Source organism: Bolinopsis microptera, chromosome 10 (genome assembly GCF_026151205.1).
Source record: "Bolinopsis microptera isolate Bmic1 chromosome 10, MBARI_Bmic_1.0, whole genome shotgun sequence".
In the NCBI taxonomy this organism is placed as follows: Eukaryota; Metazoa; Ctenophora; class Tentaculata; order Lobata; family Bolinopsidae; genus Bolinopsis; species Bolinopsis microptera.
The window spans coordinates 13255862-13275784 of record NC_087081.1 but is presented as its reverse complement, the minus strand read 5'-3'; the positions used below and the strand labels follow the sequence as shown (position 1 = coordinate 13275784).

General features: G+C 39.8%; 3 protein-coding genes across 3 annotated transcripts; 2 read left to right on the top strand and 1 right to left on the bottom strand.

The window, feature by feature from the left end:
- The first annotated feature begins 6885 nt into the window (after nt 1-6885).
- On the top strand, nt 6886-13980 carry LOC134821643 (alpha-1A adrenergic receptor-like). The gene is made up of 8 exons (XM_063832345.1): nt 6886-7014; nt 7331-7469; nt 8788-8922; nt 9605-9732; nt 12577-12910; nt 13423-13506; nt 13728-13780; nt 13966-13980. Exons 1-8 carry the CDS (start codon nt 6886-6888, stop codon nt 13978-13980), a joined length of 1017 nt encoding a protein of 338 aa, XP_063688415.1.
- A 1175-nt stretch (nt 13981-15155) lies between these two features.
- On the bottom strand, nt 15156-15845 carry LOC134821642 (uncharacterized). The gene has a single exon (XM_063832344.1). The coding sequence runs from the start codon at nt 15843-15845 to the stop codon at nt 15156-15158; it is 690 nt and encodes a 229-aa protein (XP_063688414.1).
- A 2306-nt stretch (nt 15846-18151) lies between these two features.
- LOC134821641 (uncharacterized) lies at nt 18152-19405 on the top strand. The gene has a single exon (XM_063832343.1). The coding sequence runs from the start codon at nt 18152-18154 to the stop codon at nt 19403-19405; it is 1254 nt and encodes a 417-aa protein (XP_063688413.1).
- Nucleotides 19406-19923: the final 518 nt, after the last annotated feature.

Genomic DNA, 19923 nt, shown 5'->3' with positions numbered 1-19923 from the left:
AGATAATTTTAAATTTTTGCAAATTAGTGCAGCGCATTTATTTGAAAAAATGATGACTTCTAACAATAAATGATTTTTTAAAGGAGAAAAAGGAGCAATTGCTGAAAATGTGAGAAATAAGAAATAACCTGTACATTGTGACCAATACAAAGACATTTCCGCATATGATAGTGAAGCCAATGAACACCAAAACTATTTCAAAATAAGTCTTTTGCGCTTCTGTTATCAAACTATGATCGTCACCCATAATTGCAACAATTTGTTGAGGATCTCCTTCTTTACCTTATTGAAAACAATTTCACTAGAAATAACCGTCCGCTCAACTCAAGCAAGAGCCAGAAACTTCATTAAACAAATGGAACAGTAAAAGTAACGGCTTTTTTTCTTTAATTGTTTAACGTAAATCGACGGACGACGAACACGGCCGCCTTTAATATTCATTTAAGTAACTGCGATCATCAAAAACTGTGTCATATCGTTTTTTTAACGCATTGCAAATTGATATTGGAGGCACGTCAAACACGTGGTGTTGAGAGACCATCATTGGCCAATCACAGCCGGGCTCACGTGAACGGCATCCAATCAGCGACCAGCTTCTCTGTCCCGCCGGCCGCCACGTGCACCAGGAGATGATCTTCCTTTGCATTTCAATTAATATCACTTGTTCGAGAACAACAAGCTGCTCACACAATCAACTGATGAGAAAGTGGAGTATGACACGTAACTTAATGAGTTATAGTTTTATTGTTAACGAGGGGTTAAATCGTTTTTTGAGACCTTCATCATGGTTACAAAGGTAAAGTTATGAAGATAATAAATTTGATGCATTTCATCTTGATATCCGGCTTGAGAGTTGAGCTAGAGCTTCAGCTCTTAAGATTTGACAAAAAGCGGGTCGGACAGTCTACAGAGGTCAAGCTGAATATTCAAAGTAAGACGGTATAAAACGAGTCACGCACCAGAGACTCGGTCACGTGATGGCCATATAAGGAGTGTTACGACTCGGTCACGTACTGCAGTAAATTCTGTCTTTATAAAGTTATAAGTTTATAGCTAGCACCATGCCACAGACTGCATCACGTCACACGTGATGCAGTTTGTGATCCCAACTAGACATATTTAACGTCTCACGGAATCGAAAACACTGAAATTCTAAATATAAGGCATGTAATTTATGTTGATTCCTTGCAAAATGTACAGTAGCAAATATTCGATAACTGACAAAACTTTGTCTGATAAAGATACGATTTCATCACAATGCACATTTGAAGATTTGACAAATCGTTGGCTTAATTTGATCTAGTCACTGACAGGACTAACATTATAGCATTATTGAACTAGCATGATTAAGAAAGGTCTAGGTAGTAGGTATAAATAGGATTGGACTATGTATAATCTATATCATAATTCAGAGAATTCTAAATTCTTTCTGTTGTCTGTCTGTCTGTACGACCGCCCACGTGCAAATCAGAAGAGAAATAGGAAATTGCATAGCAACCATAGTAACGAGGATTGTTACACGCACGTGCACGTGTAATGATTGTTTTAACGTCATTTTTATCGGTTTAGTTGATATTACGCTGTGTTTAGTACTTTAGTACGAGCAACATTTTATTTGGCTGTATCTTCGGTGGGGATGAATACTTTTTGACACGCTTAAAACTGACTTCCAAAGAATACTATTAGAGTATTAGGTTCCTCCCTGTGACCACGGGCTTTCTAGTCTTACTTATAAAGTTATAATTCAGAGAATTCTTTCTGTACACTGTACACTGTACGACCGCCCACGTGCAAATCAGACGAAAAAATATGAACTTGCGTAGTAACCATGGTAGCGAGGGTTATTACACGCACGTGCACGTGTAATGATTGTTTTAACGTCATTTTGATCGGTTTTGTTGATATTACGCTGTGTTTAGTACGAGCAACATTTTAATTGGCTGTATCTTCAGTCGTGTAGTATATTTTTTGACGCGATTTAAACTTGCTAACAAAAATACTATTAGCCTCCTTCCTGTGACCACGGGTTTTCTAGTCTTACTTATAATTCAGAGAATTCTTTCTGTAGTTCTGTACGTATACTGTACACTGTACGACCGCCCACGTGCAAATCAGACGAAAAATATGAACTTGCGTAGTAACCATGGTAGCGAGGGTTATTACACGCACGTGCACGTGCAATGATTGTTTTAACGTCATTTTGATCGGTTTTGTTGATATTACGCTGTGTTTAGTACGAGCATCTTTTTAATTGGCTGTATCTTCGGTTGTGTAGGATATTTTTTGACGCGATTTAAACTTACTAACAAAAATACTATTAGCTTCCTCCCTGTGACCAAGGGTTTTCAAGTCTTACTTATAATTCAGAGAATTCTTTTTGTACACTGTACGACCGCCCACGTGCAAATAGATAAGAAATAGGTAGTACCATGGTAACGAGGATTGTTACACGCGCGTGCAATGATTGTTTTAACGTCATTTTAATCGGTTTTGTTGATATTACGCTGTGTTTAGTAATAGTACGAGCAACATTTTATTTGGCTGTATCTTCGGTGGGGATGAATACTTTCTGACACGATCAAAACTGAATTCCAAAAAATACTATTAGGTTCCTCCCTGTGACCACGGGTTTTCTAGTAAAATATAATATAATGATATACTAAGCACAGAGATCAAATATTTGATAGAGGTCTGTTAATTATAAAGTAGTGTTACCACGGCTCTTAGAACACAACTTTTGAAAAACAGTGATTTGTTACACCCCTAATGAAACAAAAGCAGGGAAGTTGGTCGTTTAGCTCCGGACAGTCTATGCACGGTCCCTGCACGGTCCAATTCCATGCAACAACAAAAGAACACTCCATGCATGGTCCCTGCAAGGTCCCTGCACGGTCCCTGCACGGTCCCTGCACGGTCCCTGCACAATGAACACTTGATGCACGGTCCCTGCACGGTCAGTCCCTGCACACTCCCTGCACGGTCTATGCATGTACTCCCTGCACAGTCTATACACGGTCCCTGCACGGTCCCTGCACAGTAGCCGGTTAGTAGCCGGTGTTCATATGTTACTGTACACTTGTACAGGGACCGTGCAGGGACCGTGCATAGACCGTGTATAGACCGTGCAGGGAGTGTGTATAGACTGTCCGGAGCTAAACGACCAACTTGCCACAAAAGTATGCTGTTTAGACAGATTAAGAACCATGCCGACTACAGATACGTTATCACCATCAATAGTATCACTATCACTAATGACAAAACAGTTCCATGACCACCGCGGAGTCGGAGACTTTCAGGGCCATTAGAGACTCAGACTACCACAACCCTCTCAATAACCTAGAATAGATGAACAACTTATAGAGGTCAGATGAATTGGTGCCCAGTCAGTATTATGACTATGGGGTAATGAACAAGCTGACGAACAGGCAAAACAGGACAGACATTGCGATTTACACTGTTCTGCAATCTTATGATTATAATTTACATCGAATATAAATCAATCACAAAGTGAATATACTCTAGTAACAGGATTGAGCAACCAATATACCAAGAAGTGCCAAGATGAAGCTGGACAACAAACACAGTTCATGTTTGAACCGTGGTTAACTTCATACTTATGTCTCACTTACACATGGTTACTCATTTACCACTGTTTTCCTTTGATAGTCTTTTGATTTTCAGTCTGAAAGCACCATCTCCGCGCGCCAAACCTAGGGAGAAGCGAAGTGCTAGACAATACGTCTTATCGTGGACCTGTAATAATCACATACCCCCTTTAAAAACGAGAAAAAGAGTACAATATGGCAGTAAGCTATGTCTAGCCGTAACACTCTTTATATCTTTATATGGTCATCACTTGGTTACTTTACGGTAGTAAGCAATTTTTAGTATTTCTCGTAAGATAATTTAGAACATCGTCCGTCGTCAAGGTACTCGAAGTATTATAAATTAAACTGGAATTAAACTTGAAATTACCAAGGAGAACACTAACGGACTCGTTTTGGCTATACATCAATTCATAAATAAGTTCATATATAAAACAAAAGCCGAATAAAAGTATGAAAATAAAATCTTAAAATTTAACCGCGTTACAATATCACGAAGTGGAAATAAAATCAAATATAATAATTTAAATGCTAATAGAAATTCTGGATGTGTGCATAAAAGCAAGTCCAAGGAGATATGTTAAACTACATATTATGTATGTAGTACATAAGGTGATGGGACGTTGAAGGAGATGAGTAGGGGACGTGAAGCGAGGATTAGGACTTAATCATAGGATTTCGAAGGTTATTATAATCACCGTATTATGAACTCCACGCGTCCAACTAAAAGATCTCATATTATCCAAGGGTTACATAATATTATAACCGGAGAAGTACACAGTATACTTTAGTAAGGCGCACACACCAGGCATCACCATTATTGTAGATTTCAGTACTTCTCATCTAGTAAAGTAAACTTCGATCACATTAGTGGGTGTTTCTGGCATGGCGGGAAACCTTATTTTTTTGAACTGACACACTGCTGCGTGACTTGTACGCAAGTTATGATTGGGTATCCTGAAATTTAGGTCACGTTGGACACCATCTTCTTGATCCCAGTTTTGTGGATGCATGATCAAAGCCCCGGATTGATCTCTATGAAATTACTTTTCTGAAGAAAAGCTTCCAATTTCGCAGCGGTTCAGGTTTAAGAGGGTAACGTTATTACTTATTTCGATATTCATTTCCAGCATTTCCCAAGTTCGATAATGGGAGATCTTTGATCTCATCCTCCGAATGATGGGCAAATATGTGTCGAGTTTACCGTGTGATTGATTCTAAATTCCGTTTAGTTTGCTGAGATCTCGTTCCACTTAACCATACTGCGATCCATTAGCGATTTCGTAGACAGACCATGTTCTGACTTTGCATATGGATGATCTGAATTATCGAATTTTGATGCGATGATCAACCCTTTGAAATAAAACAGTTTCTAGACAATGAAGTTCTGCAACAACTGAATTAATCAAAAAGCATTTGGACCCTTTTCTTAATCTCAGTATAATTTAGCAATAGCATCTTTAATCTTTATTCTTTGTTGTTTTGTTTAAGTTTGAACTTTGAACACAATTCATCCGTGTATTATTGCTTTCTTGACAATGACATACATATAAGACTATATCTTATAGTCTTATGTATGAAAATACAAGGTACCTACATCAGCTTGGCTTCATGTAACTATGCAACAAACTAGTCTATAGTCTGCAGAAGGATGAATCGTTGTTTGTTCTATCACTCTGTAAGAAAGTGCGACCATAATCTATTTTAAATAATCTATTTTAAATAATCTATTTTAAATAATCTATTTTAAATAATCTATTTTAAATGATCTATTTTAAATAATCTATTTTAAATAATCTATTTTAAATAATCTATTTTAAATAATCTATTTTAAATAATCTATTTTAAATAATCTATTTTAAATAATCTATTTTAAATAATCTATTTTAAATAATCTATTTTAAATAATCTATTTTAAATAATCTATTTTAAATAATCTATTTTAAATAATCTATTTTAAATAATCTATTTTAAATAATCTATTTTAAATAATCTATTTTAAATAATCTATTTTAAATAATCTATTTTAAATAATCTATTTTAAATAATCTATTTTAAATAATCTATTTTAAATAATCTATTTTAAATAATCTATTTTAAATAATCTATTTTAAATAATCTATTTTAAATAATCTATTTTAAATAATCTATTTTAAATAATCTATTTTAAATAATACATTTTAAATAATCTATTTTAAATAATCTATTTTAAATAATCTATTTTAAATAATCTATTTTAAATAATCTATTTTAAATAATCTATTTTAAATAATCTATTTTAAATAATCTATTTTAAATAATCTATTTTAAATAATCTATTTTAAATAATCTATTTTAAATAATCTATTTTAAATAATCTATTTTAAATAATCTATTTTAAATAATCTATTTTAAATAATCTATTTTAAATAATCTATTTTAAATAATCTATTTTAAATAATCTATTTCAAATAATCTATTTCAAATAATCTATTTCAAATAATCTATTTCAAATAATCTATTTCAAATAATCTATTTCAAATAATCTATTTCAAATAATCTATTTCAAATAATCTATTTCAAATAATCTATTTCAAATAATCTATTTCAAATAATCTATTTCAAATAATCTATTTTAAATAATCTATTTTAAATAATCTATTTTAAATAATCTATTTTAAATAATCTATTTTAAATAATCTATTTTAAATAATCTATTTTAAATAATCTATTTTAAATAATCTATTTTAAATAATCTATTTTAAATAATCTATTTTAAAACGATTTGTCTAGGCTAAGCATAGTTTCGGTGTTTTTAAACTTTTAAAGCTTTAAAGAACTATAACCGACGCTTTAAGAGTTTAAGGCATTGATTTGAACTGTTTGTGAGGACGTGTACTTTCAGATCGTAGGATACAAGATTCAATTTCAGTGCTTCGTTCCACCAAAACTGATATATCAAGGGCAATTCTGGGTATCTTTCTCCTTGAGACTATGACCATACCCAATGGGTGTCGCTAAACCTAAGTCACTCGGCCCAGTATCCTTTAACATAGCCTCAATTTAGTTCAAATTTACTGATATCTAATCACTATCTGCATTTTGATTTTTGAACTCAATTTGCTGACGGAGAAACTTTCAACTGAGTTTTAACTTTTTTCTTTATTCATTAAACCGTGTGGCCCTCGGTATATATTATTGTAATGTAATATTTTGTTACCATATGTGTTTACACTATACATAATGTATATAAAATACATGATGTATGTTAGCAGCTAGCTTATGATGACACTATCTCAGAATGACTAACCCGGCTGGAATGGCGGGGGAAGCAGAGAGGATAGCCCTGGGCTTGAGCATGTCAGTGTTTGCCGTGGTCGCTGTCCTTGGGAATGTGCTGTTTTGGTTCGCTCTTCTTTGTGATAAGCGGGTAGGTTGTATAATTTGTACAGGTGATTTATGTATTGGTTGAAGCTGATTGGTCAATCACTGTAGCACCTGTCAGACATGATGTTCAAATACGTAGAATTTTGATTAGACATTTGATCATCAACCTTTGATTATTGACATCTTTGAGTTTTATAATCGTACATAATCAACTGTCGTGATGTTCTATTTTAGATTTGACACTTCCACTTTACGATGTCACAACTCTGTCTGCCAACTTCTTTACACGTACAATTTTATCAAAATCGAAACATCGTCTCCGATCCAAGAACCAAAATATTTGACAATTTTCCCCACAGGCATTGGGTATAAGCAACGCATTCCTTGTCAACCTGAGCGTGTCTGACTTTGTTGTTGGCTTGTGGAACATGCCTATAACAGTCATTTCTGTGGCTGCAAACAAGTGGCCGCTTGGTAACGCTCTCTGCAACTTCTCGGGTAAGGAATGTTGATTCTTGAAAATTTGTTACAAGTTTGCAAATTTTCAGGTTAAAGTTCATCAGATCCAGTTATATATACAATAACGTAAAATTGTTTCTAATAAATATTATGGTACCTTACTCGGGATTATTATGACCGGGATAAAGTGGTGGGTTTAGGGTAATTTCGCCATATTTTTCCCGAACCACATTTTCACCGGTCGTTAATAAACCCGCCTACTCAGCTTTTAGGGTTCCCAAGGGGTATGGGTGCTCATATTTTAATCGTTGTCTTATATTCACTAAAGAAGACTATTGGGACACTTTTTGTAGGTTTTTCGACTTCATTTGGCTAAAATTGCAAAAAATTCACCTTTTTGCCCAATTCTGGTCATATATCCTTATTGTCAAATTTGATTTAAATAGGCCAATTTTTAATTTCTTAGGTATTGACTATCTCTACATAATGAAATAGGACTCAAAGTTTTTTTTATCTAGACACTTATTTTACTTCGGAGTATTCCAACAGCCATATTGTTACACAAGTGCAACCAGCCAATTACAGGAAGCCGAAGGATTTGTTTTTAGCCAGTGACGGTTAAGGTAGTGTGTACCATACTTTCTTCGCCCGAGACTTTGCTGCAATGTGCAGCTCCTCATTTAACCCTCACACCCGATTTCTCGAGTATTCGGCTGAGTAGACCGGGGGGCTGCATAGACCACTCACGATCCTTAGCTGAATGTCAACGACACTCACCCCACGACCAGGCAGGCAGTGGGATTTGAACCCGCAATCTCACGATTGCAAAGCTGGCTAACCAACTGCGCTACCTGGCCGTTAAAAGTAAAAGTAACAGTTAAATTAAAACTTGAATTAATTAAAACTGATGAAAGGGATGATCCAGATGAAGATAACGAAGATGATTACAACTTATTGGAAGACTAAACAGCTCTCCCTTTATCTTAATATCGATCTGGTTGTTACGCTTCAAATGTTTAAAATTATTTTCCATCTAGTTTGATTAACCACGAGTCATTATTTCTGTCTACTTTCAACAATTATTGATAATTCGACTTGTTTCACAAGTTTTAGCAATGCGAAAATTTCTAAACTTGCTTATCTATAATAAGGAAATTTACATCTGAGACAAAATTTTTGAATCTAAAATTGAAAGGTTGGACACCGGTAAAATGGCGACCGGGAAAATGTGGTGGGTTTTGAGCAATTTCGCCATATTTTTCCCGAACCATATTTTAACCGGTCGTTAATAAACCCGTCGTAATAATCCCGAGTAAGGTAATTATTATTATCAAATATTACTAATTTTATACTCCAGCGTTTGTGGACAACACAATGTTGTTGATAAGTGTGTGGACAGTAGCCTGTTCCTCACTGGACAAGTTTTACATGATCCAGTATCCACTACATTACAATCGCAACATCACCTGGACTCGAGTCACCAAACTTATAGGTCAGTTCCCAGTTTACTGATTCTTTATTTTAAGAAAAGTTTTTTCTTTGACAACTAGTTGATTCCGTTGCAACCCCTTAAATACCTTGAGTTATGCCGTCATGATGTGGTAAGTGGTTTAAAGATGCTAAACATTCCTGTCTCAAACGACTATTTTGTCATTTTATTGCACGTTACCTGGTTTAGTTTAATTCCTGTTTAATTCCTGAAAATTATCAAATATGACAGTGTGACATCTTCAATTTTATTTCTGTGAGACGATTATGTTTCTTTGCATAAGGAAATAAAGTACAAATCACCAAAGTTATGAAATTATGAAGATGATCTAATATGACAATGTGACAACTTCAATTTGATTCTTTGAATATTCAAATAGAAGAAATCGCCAAAGATTGTCGAACTGATTTTTAAAAATACTGAACCTCTTTACAAATAACAAACAATGTTTTTTTGATATTGTTATCCTTATCATGATGAATTGAACAGTAAATAAATGTCAGAGATAAGAAGTAAGAACTATGTTAACTTCCTGAGACTGATATCATGTTTTGTTACGTGTGAATATCTTTGAATTGGTCGTCATTTTATCATATTAATTATTCCATCAATCAAATAAAAAAATATAAATAAACTAATAAAAACTATAAAATAATAATTAAATAAACAAATAAATACCCTCCAGTTTGTATCTGGGTTACAGCAGGACTGTGTAACTCCCCTCCTCTCTTCAACTACCAGGGACTTAAGTTCGGCTACTCTAAGTTGTCTTATAGCTGTGGATTGGTATGTCCTTCGGAACTGTATGGGCAGGTAAGAAATAACAAGATAGGTCGATTTTATTTCAGTTTTTTAGGACCCCTTAAATTGATAATAACATTTAGTTTCAGTGTGTCACGGTCAATTTTATAAATCTGAATAGTAAAACTGTAAAAGTTCATAATAAATTAATTTTTGTTACTAGGAATCTTAAATTAAAGAGTATCCAGGTTTCTAGAAATCCTCCGACATTAATCTCAATGTCTCAATCCCTCCTGTCGATAAAGTTAACAAAGTATTCTTAATTAAACAAAATATTCTTAATTAAACAAAACATTCTTAAATAAACAAGGTATTTTTAATTAAATAAAGTATTTTTCATCAGGTTTACTGTCTTACGTACTCTGTGATATTTGTTCCGTTACCATTGCTCATGATAACGATCTGCTACGTAAAGATCTTCACCATAGCCAAATCTATTTCAAAAAGTGATAACGTGAGTGTGGAGAACAGAAGGATATTATCTTTCATATTGCTGGGGATATACTGAGATCAGGGGTTTGCTGGGGATATACTGAGATCAGGGGTTTGCTGGGGATATACTGAGATCAGGGGTTTGCTGGGGATAAACTGAGATCAGGGGCTTGCTGGGGATAAACTGAGATCAGGGGTTTGCTGGGGATATACTGAGATCAGGGGTTTGCTGGGGATATACTGAGATCAGGGGTTTGCTGGGGATAAACTGAGATCAGGGGTTTGCTGGGGATATACTGAGATCAGGGGTTTGCTGGGGATATACTGAGATCAGGGGTTTGCTGGGGATAAACTGAGATCAGGGGCTTGCTGGGGATAAACTGAGATCAGGGGTTTGCTGGGGATATACTGAGATCAGGGGTTTGCTGGGGATATACTGAGATCAGGGGTTTGCTGGGGATATACTGAGATCAGGGGTTTGCTGGGGATATACTGAGATCAGGGGTTTGCTGGGAAATATACTGAGATCAGGGGTTTGCTGGGGATATACTGAGATCAGGGGTTTGCTGGGGATATACTGAGATCAGGGGTTTGCTGGGGATAAACTGAGATCAGGGGTTTGCTGGGGATATACTGAGATCAGGGGTTTGCTGGGGATATACTGAGATCAGGGGTTTGCTGGGGATATACTGAGATCAGGGGTTTGCTGGGGATAAACTGAGATCAGGGGCTTGCTGGGGATAAACTGAGATCAGGGGTTTGCTGGGGATATACTGAGATCAGGGGTTTGCTGGGGATATACTGAGATCAGGGGTTTGCTGGGGATATACTGAGATCAGGGGTTTGCTGGGGATATACTGAGATCAGGGGTTTGCTGGGAAATATACTGAGATCAGGGGTTTGCTGGGGATATACTGAGATCAGGGGTTTGCTGGGGATATACTGAGATCAGGGGTTTGCTGGGGATAAACTGAGATCAGGGGTTTGCTGGGGATATACTGAGATCAGGGGTTTGCTGGGGATATACTGAGATCAGGGGTTTGCTGGGGATATACTGAGATCAGGGGTTTGCTGGGGATAAACTGAGATCAGGGGTTTGCTGGGGATAAACTGAGATCAGGGGTTTGCTGGGGATATACTGAGATCAGGGGTTTGCTGGGGATATACTGAGATCAGGGGTTTGCTGGGGATATACTGAGATCAGGGGTTTGCTGGGGATATACTGAGATCAGGGGTTTGCTGGGGATATACTGAGATCAGGGGTTTGCTGGGGATAAACTGAGATCAGGGGTTTGCTGGGGATATACTGAGATCAGGGGTTTGCTGGGGCTAAACTGAGATCAGGGGTTTGCTGGGGATATACTGAGATCAGGGGTTTGCTGGGGATATACTGAGATCAGGGGTTTGCTGGGGATAAACTGAGATCAGGGGTTTGCTGGGGATATACTGAGATCAGGGGTTTGCTGGGGATATACTGAGATCAGGGGTTTGCTGGGGATATACTGAGATCAGGGGTTTGCTGGGGATAAACTGAGATCAGGGGTTTGCTGGGGATAAACTGAGATCAGGGGTTTGCTGGGGATATACTGAGATCAGGGGTTTGCTGGGGATATACTGAGATCAGGGGTTTGCTGGGGATATACTGAGATCAGGGGTTTGCTGGGGATATACTGAGATCAGGGGTTTGCTGGGGATATACTGAGATCAGGGGTTTGCTGGGGATATACTGAGATCAGGGGTTTGCTGGGGATAAACTGAGATCAGGGGTTTGCTGGGGATATACTGAGATCAGGGGTTTGCTGGGGATATACTGAGATCAGGGGTTTGCTGGGGATAAACTGAGATCAGGGGTTTGCTGGGGATATACTGAGATCAGGGGTTTGCTGGGGATATACTGAGATCAGGGGTTTGCTGGGGATATACTGAGATCAGGGGTTTGCTGGGGATATACTGAGATCAGGGGTTTGCTGGGGATAAACTGAGATCAGGGGTTTGCTGGGGATATACTGAGATCAGGGGTTTGCTGGGGATAAACTGAGATCAGGGGTTTGCTGGGGATATACTGAGATCAGGGGTTTGCTGGGGATATACTGAGATCAGGGGTTTGCTGGGGATATACTGAGATCAGGGGTTTGCTGGGGATATACTGAGATCAGGGGTTTGCTGGGGATAAACTGAGATCAGGGGTTTGCTGGGGATATACTGAGATCAGGGGTTTGCTGGGGATATACTGAGATCAGGGGTTTGCTGGGGATATACTGAGATCAGGGGTTTGCTGGGGATATACTGAGATCAGGGGTTTGGATTTTATGATGATACTTATCATAGTGATAATTATAAGGTTTACTAGTGCTCTTTCCAATGATGTACTTGCTGAGTATCTCATTATAATACTTAATACTAACCTCAGGACTCCCATTTCAGGCCTTAGTAAAAGCACTCGAATCGTCCAGTCAATGTAGAAGCTTCATGGCTAATTCAATCAACTTGGTAGAAATAAAAAGAGTCGCTTCAACCGAAACTTTACGGTGTAAAAGTGACGTGGACAGGTTCCGGACGGATCTACAGCTGCCCAGATCAGCGTCTCTGAGCTCCAGAATAGTGAAGCGGAACGGGAGTGCTGTGTCTGTTGTCCTCAAGAGATCAGTGTCTAGCCTTGTACCTGGTCATGTTGGTGGTTCCGGACCTGCTTCTGATTCTATGTTGATAAGGAAGCGACATAATAAGAGCAATACTGTCACTGTTTTAGTTATTATTGGTAAGTAATACTGTCACTGTTTAAGTTATTATTGGTAAGTAATACTGTCACTGTTTTAGTTATTATTGGTAAGTAATACTGTCACTGTTTTAGGTATTATTGGTAAGTAATACTGTCACTGTTTTAGTTATTATTGGTAAGTAATACTGTCACTGTTTTAGTTATTATTGGTAAGTTATAAGTTATTAATGGTAAATAATACTGTCACTGATTGAGCTTTTTATTGGTAAGTAATACTGTCACTGTTTAAGTTATTATTGGTAAGTGCAGCTGATAGGTAAGCAAGTGACTAAGCAAGTGACTAAGCAAGTGACTCAATTTATTTGAGCAATTGTGAAATTTAGGCTTTGTAAGACAGTGATCATATCTAATTTCTAATTTCTAATTTCTATTGAGTTTCAGTTACGCTTTGGTCGGGGTTACCCATAGATTATTTATCTATTTGATCTTTTACTACTATTTAACGATCAAGAAGCTCTCATTTATATTTTCTGTATCTAAAATGTTTGCAGGTGTTATGATGTCGTGTTTTCTCCCCGTTACATTTGTCGGGTTTATCCACTTCATAGACGGTTCTCTGATCCAGGTTGGACCAGGTAATGATAGTGGTAAATAGTGGTAAAATAGTGGTAAATAATAGTAACAATTTCAAGTTACATTCCTCGTCTTATCTAAAAGATTTTTTCCAACGTGGGAGCAGCATATTTTACATTTTGAACTTGTCTGTTAATCCAACCATTTTTGACGACCACCTAATTCATGGTAGTATACCTATTTTTAAAACTTTTATTTTACTTTCACAGTATCAAAATCTCAGAGTTCTTCATAGCATTTCACTGGTTGTTGCTGAGTAACAGTGCCGTGAATCCGGTACTTTACGGCATCGTCAACCCGTTCTTCAGGAGGGCCTACATAAAATTAATTATCAGCTTTAAGTCTAAAATGTGGTAAGAAAACGAGTTCATTTCATTTTAAGTAATACATTGAAAATCAGAATTAGTAATTTTAGTGATTACCCTGTTTTATCAGAGTTATATAACAGTTCCATTCTTCAGGTGTTCGCTGATTGAACCATCAATAACGCTATTAGGGTGTAAACAGGCCCCGAGTGGTGGTAACTGTAACACACCCAGAAGTCATGAACTACAACCTCCAAACAACACTATGAACACTGCCAGTAACACTAACAGTGCAGATGACCTCGCCACTAACTCGTCAGGAAATCATACACTAGACATAGCAGAATGATGTAAAATTATCGGACTTTGTTCGAATGTTCGTTCAAAATTATGTCCGTTTACGCAATGTCCGGTCAAATTTCATTTCACAACAGTTCAGGAAAATGTTGAAATAAATTCAGAAATATGTAACTCACAGATTACTATAACTAGCAGGAACCCGTCTACCCTAAAGTGGTGTCAAGACTCGAGAGACTAAAATAATTATTACCTATTTATTTTGCGTTTTTGACACCACTTGGGAGTCCAAATTTTGGGCACTAAAATTCTTATTCCTTGGCCAATTTTTTACTTTTTCATGCTGATTTGAAGGCCATTAAAGCATTTGACCCAGTCAAAAAAGTTTCAGTTGTATATCTTTTACGGTTTTTGCGGAAAGTCGCGTTAAAGTTGATGCCATGGTGTCAGTAAAATGGCACGGAACCATATATATCGTCTCGCTTTATATATAGTAAGATTGTTGAGAGTAAAGATACAGTTAAACTGCGAAGGCACAACACCAAACCAACCTTACTCTATCTCCCAAAAACAACCTTCTCCTGGTCAGCCATGTCCCTCATCCTGCACTTGACCCCCGCAGAGGTCACAAGCCCATCGGAGCACAAATGAGCGAGAAACGGGGAAGCCTTAGCTACCGGGCTAAGGACTGCATCACTAGCAGCGAAATACGGATATACCCTCCCTTTTACATGCGTTCAACCGGCACCCGAACCACACGCTGTTTCTTAGACATAACTTCCCACTTACATCAGTGTCTTCTCGCATCAACTGGCATCGGCAAGTGGCGACACTGTGTAGACTCAACCCTGAGCTTGATCAGAATCTTCAGTCACAAACCTGACACCGTTTCGGGGCTTTCATTGCGATACGGTTTTCTGTCAGGTGCCCCAGCAGTCTCTCTTGGACCACCATCTGATCTGACAATCACCCGAGGATACCTGCTAGAGCTCGCGATTTACGACGAGTTAGCTTATGGCACCTCTGGCTGTTAGGTGAAGTCATAAAGCTCAAACAGCTCTCATCTCCCACTCTCTTTTCCTAGACAGCAGATAAATCCATCTTGAACAATGGGCTGCATCCTTCCCACAATCTCTGACCAACTTCTTGAGGGCTCTCCCAGTCAGACCAATCTTCCTTGATGCACACTCCAAACTTGCTGCGACCACACCTCTAGCACCAACCTCAACAGCAAAGCTGAAACATGACCACCCATTAGCTTGTATTTCCGCTTGTAGACTGTTATACCGATCAAGCTTCAGCTCATGGGATGCAGCTATTCTCTCTTCCGACGGTACTGTAAGCTCCCACCAGATTACTCTCTTGGAAGCTTTCGAGAAAAGAACCAAATCTGGTCTTAATCTGGTCGTTGCTATATCCGACGGGAATTTCAGCTGCTCATCCAGGTCTGCTAATACTATCCAATCAGTGGCCCCACTCAGAATCCCAAACTCACTGACTTTCGACCTCTTCACCTCCTTAAACCTCCCTCCTGCTGGAACAAACTTAATGGCTTTCCGAGTGACACAAGAGCTCTTCCTCTTGTTGACTCTCCGCTCACAATGGAATTTCACTTGGTCTGCTATTTGTTTAAGCACCTTATCGTGGCGCCATCGGTATCTCCCTTGACTTAGTGCCACAGGACAACCAGCCAGAATATGCGGCACAGTTCCCAACTTGTCACCACACAGCTTGCACATCCCATCCTCATCCTCGCTACACTTGGATGCTAAAGCTGGAGTGACAGTGGAGTGGGTTGTAGAGAGTTCAGAAGGTAGTCAGGCGAGGTTGCAGCTTAGCGGGGAGGTGATCCCGAATGTATCTGAGAAACCAATCAAGTTTCTAGGGAGGTGGATTCGGGCAGAAGGAAAGGACAAAGCTATAATCGAGAAAACACACGAGGATCTTGTTACATACCTCAGTAGACTCGATCTTAGCTCCCTCACCGGCCTGCAGAAATGTTGGGGGTATCAGTATATGGTCCTTCCAAAAATGAAGTGGCCACTTGCCATTTATGATATCCCGATCAGCACTGTTTCTCGCTGGGAGCAAACAACTAACAGTCATCTCAGAAAATGGCTAGGAGTGGGACACACGCTTAGTAGCTCTTGCCTGTTTAGTCATTCATCCAGTGTTGCTCTCCCCATCGACAGCCTAACCGACACTTGGAAAGTAGAAAAGTGCCGTCTCTTGCAGTCATATCAAACATCTCAGGATGCTTTGATCAGAGCGGTGCAACCCCAGGTGCGGTCTGGGAGAGTTTGGAAGGCAGATGCTCAGCTTCACGAAGCTGAAAGAGACTTGGTGTGTGAGTCAGTGCGAGGTATGGTGCAACCTCTTAGTAGAGCGGGAATTGGTTTCGGTGATTGGACTTGGTGACAAGTTGGGAACTGTGCCGCATATTCTGGCTGGTTGTCCTGTGGCACTAAGTCAAGGGAGATACCGATGGCGCCACGATAAGGTGCTTAAACAAATAGCAGACCAAGTGAAATTCCATTGTGAGCGGAGAGTCAACAAGAGGAAGAGCTCTTGTGTCACTCGGAAAGCCATTAAGTTTGTTCCAGCAGGAGGGAGGTTTAAGGAGGTGAAGAGGTCGAAAGTCAGTGAGTTTGGGATTCTGAGTGGGGCCACTGATTGGATAGTATTAGCAGACCTGGATGAGCAGCTGAAATTCCCGTCGGATATAGCAACGACCAGATTAAGACCAGATTTGGTTCTTTTCTCGAAAGCTTCCAAGAGAGTAATCTGGTGGGAGCTTACAGTACCGTCGGAAGAGAGAATAGCTGCATCCCATGAGCTGAAGCTTGATCGGTATAACAGTCTACAAGCGGAAATACAAGCTAATGGGTGGTCATGTTTCAGCTTTGCTGTTGAGGTTGGTGCTAGAGGTGTGGTCGCAGCAAGTTTGGAGTGTGCATCAAGGAAGATTGGTCTGACTGGGAGAGCCCTCAAGAAGTTGGTCAGAGATTGTGGGAAGGATGCAGCCCATTGTTCAAGATGGATTTATCTGCTGTCTAGGAAAAGAGAGTGGGAGATGAGAGCTGTTTGAGCTTTATGACTTCACCTAACAGCCAGAGGTGCCATAAGCTAACTCGTCGTAAATCGCGAGCTCTAGCAGGTATCCTCGGGTGATTGTCAGATCAGATGGTGGTCCAAGAGAGACTGCTGGGGCACCTGACAGAAAACCGTATCGCAATGAAAGCCCCGAAACGGTGTCAGGTTTGTGACTGAAGATTCTGATCAAGCTCAGGGTTGAGTCTACACAGTGTCGCCACTTGCCGATGCCAGTTGATGCGAGAAGACACTGATGTAAGTGGGAAGTTATGTCTAAGAAACAGCGTGTGGTTCGGGTGCCGGTTGAACGCATGTAAAAGGGAGGGTATATCCGTATTTCGCTGCTAGTGATGCAGTCCTTAGCCCGGTAGCTAAGGCTTCCCCGTTTCTCGCTCATTTGTGCTCCGATGGGCTTGTGACCTCTGCGGGGGTCAAGTGCAGGATGAGGGACATGGCTGACCAGGAGAAGGTTGTTTTTGGGAGATAGAGTAAGGTTGGTTTGGTGTTGTGCCTTCGCAGTTTAACTGTATCTTTACTCTATGCTACTTTATGATACTGCTGGGATTGGCCAGCTACCGTGGGGTAAGGCCCACCTGATTTGAACAGATGCTACGCTTGGAATTGGCTTCTGGGTTGGGTTGAGATCCGTGCCTGCAGCGGTTACTGCAATAGAGAGGTGTGATGGGGTTTTAACGAGCGGAGACCTCAGTCCACATCGGTCCTGCGCCTCCTGCCTCTCTAAGGTTCCGGGAGTCCCTATTTAGGGACGAGTTGCCCGGGTGAAAAATAAAGGCTTTGTGGACACCCACCACGTCCTGCCACGAATCAGAAAAGGACTTATACAAACAGTCGAGAACTCTCGACCCCTGATTCTGATGTAGCAGAGGAGTTTAGCTGCGTGTGTGGTCGACGCTTTACAACGGAAAGGGGTAGGAACATTCATCGAGGAAGGATGAAGTGCTCTTGGGAAGGGGAGCAACCGTTAGATGTTGCATCTGTAAGTTCGGTGGAGGTACCTGGCCAGGACGATAACCACAGTGCCAGGGATATCCAGGCCCTTCTTTCAAAGAGTTCTTCTATTGACCCACCTGCCCCTAAGAAGCCCAAGGTGAAGTGGCCGGCCGCAAAGGATGAGAGGTGGGTAGAGTTTGATGTGAGTGTTAGTAAGAGAGTGAGACAGGAGCAGAAGGGGAAGCCATTCCAGGAGAAGATGGTGAGCCATTGCGACACGGTGTATGATGATGGTGTGAAATGGTTTGGGCTCGTGATTGATGGTGCAGAGTCAGGTAAAGGTCTCAGGTTTGCCAACAGGAGACAGGAGGAGATTGATAAGTTGGTCATTGAGAGGAGAGTGCTGAGGAGGAAAGCCAGGAAAGCTTGTTCCCAGTCTGTAAAGGATGGTTTCAATGCTTTGCTTAGAGGCCTGGCAGAGAAGCTGTGTAAGTTGAGAAGAGCAGAGGCAAGGAGGAAGAAGCAGAGAGAAGTGAGGAGACAGAGAGGTGGGTTTACTCGAGATCCTTTCAAGGCTATTAAAGGTATTCTTGAACCAAGCCCTGTGGGAGAGTTAAAGTGTAGTAAGGAGGAGTTAGACAACCACCTGTCTAATACGTATAGTGATGCCAGTCGGGCAGTTCCTCTTGGCGTTCTGAATGGGTTACCTGAGGCAGCTCCTAGCCCAACTGTGGGGTTTGACAGCAGGAATATAACCAAGAAGGAGTTCGAAGAGGTTGTTAAGAAAGCCAGAGGTAAGAGTTCACCTGGTAACAACGGCATCCCGTATACGGTGTACAAGAGGTGCCCAGGTATATCTCAGAACTTGTGGCATGTGCTGAGAGGAGGCTACAAGGCTGAGGAGTACCCAGACAACTGTAGGTACTTTGAAGGGATCTACATTCCTAAGGCGGATGGAGATTTTGGACCCAGCACAGGACGGCCTATATCGCTAGGAAACATTCAGGGGAAGATATACCTCGCTGTGTTGGCGAAAAGATTAACCAACTTTGTTGTCGCTAACGGGTATGTGGATCTCTCTGTGCAGAAGGGTGGAGTTCCTGGTGTACACGGATGTACAGAGCACTTTGGAGCTATGTGGGAGGTGCTCAAAGATGCTAGAGTTAAGAGAAAGGATCTGAGTGTTGTCTGGTTAGACTTGGCGAATGCTTACGGGGCTGTTCCACATTTACTTATTGTGAAAGCACTCCGCTAATTCTATCATATCCCCGAGAAAGTTATCAACATCGTAATCAAATACTTCTCGGAAGTTTACGGAAGATTCTCCTCTAAAACAGTGACATCAGAGTGGCAGCAGTTCGAGATAGGAATATTTATGGGCTGTGTCATCTCGGTGATCTTGTTTGTGCTATGCATGAACCTTTCTGACGAGTACTTGAAGATGAAGGTACCCAGGAGTGTCGAGTACATTAAGGATGGAACAGCTATACCACCCCTTAAGCTGTTTATGGATGATAGCTGCCTTACCACGGCTAAAATGGTAGATATGCAAACCCTGCTTGATGTTTATCAGGAGTTCGTTGTGTGGTCAAGGTTCAAGCTTAAGTCGTCTAAGTCTAGGGCACTAGTCTACCAGAGAAAGAAACAAATTTAAATGTTAGAATATTTTTTTTTGCTGTTGTTATTTTTGATAATTTGCTTTTCAGCTGGTTATGATTAAATATTTCACTTAGATTTATTGCGGCTGACAGCTGTTAAAATTTGATGATTTGT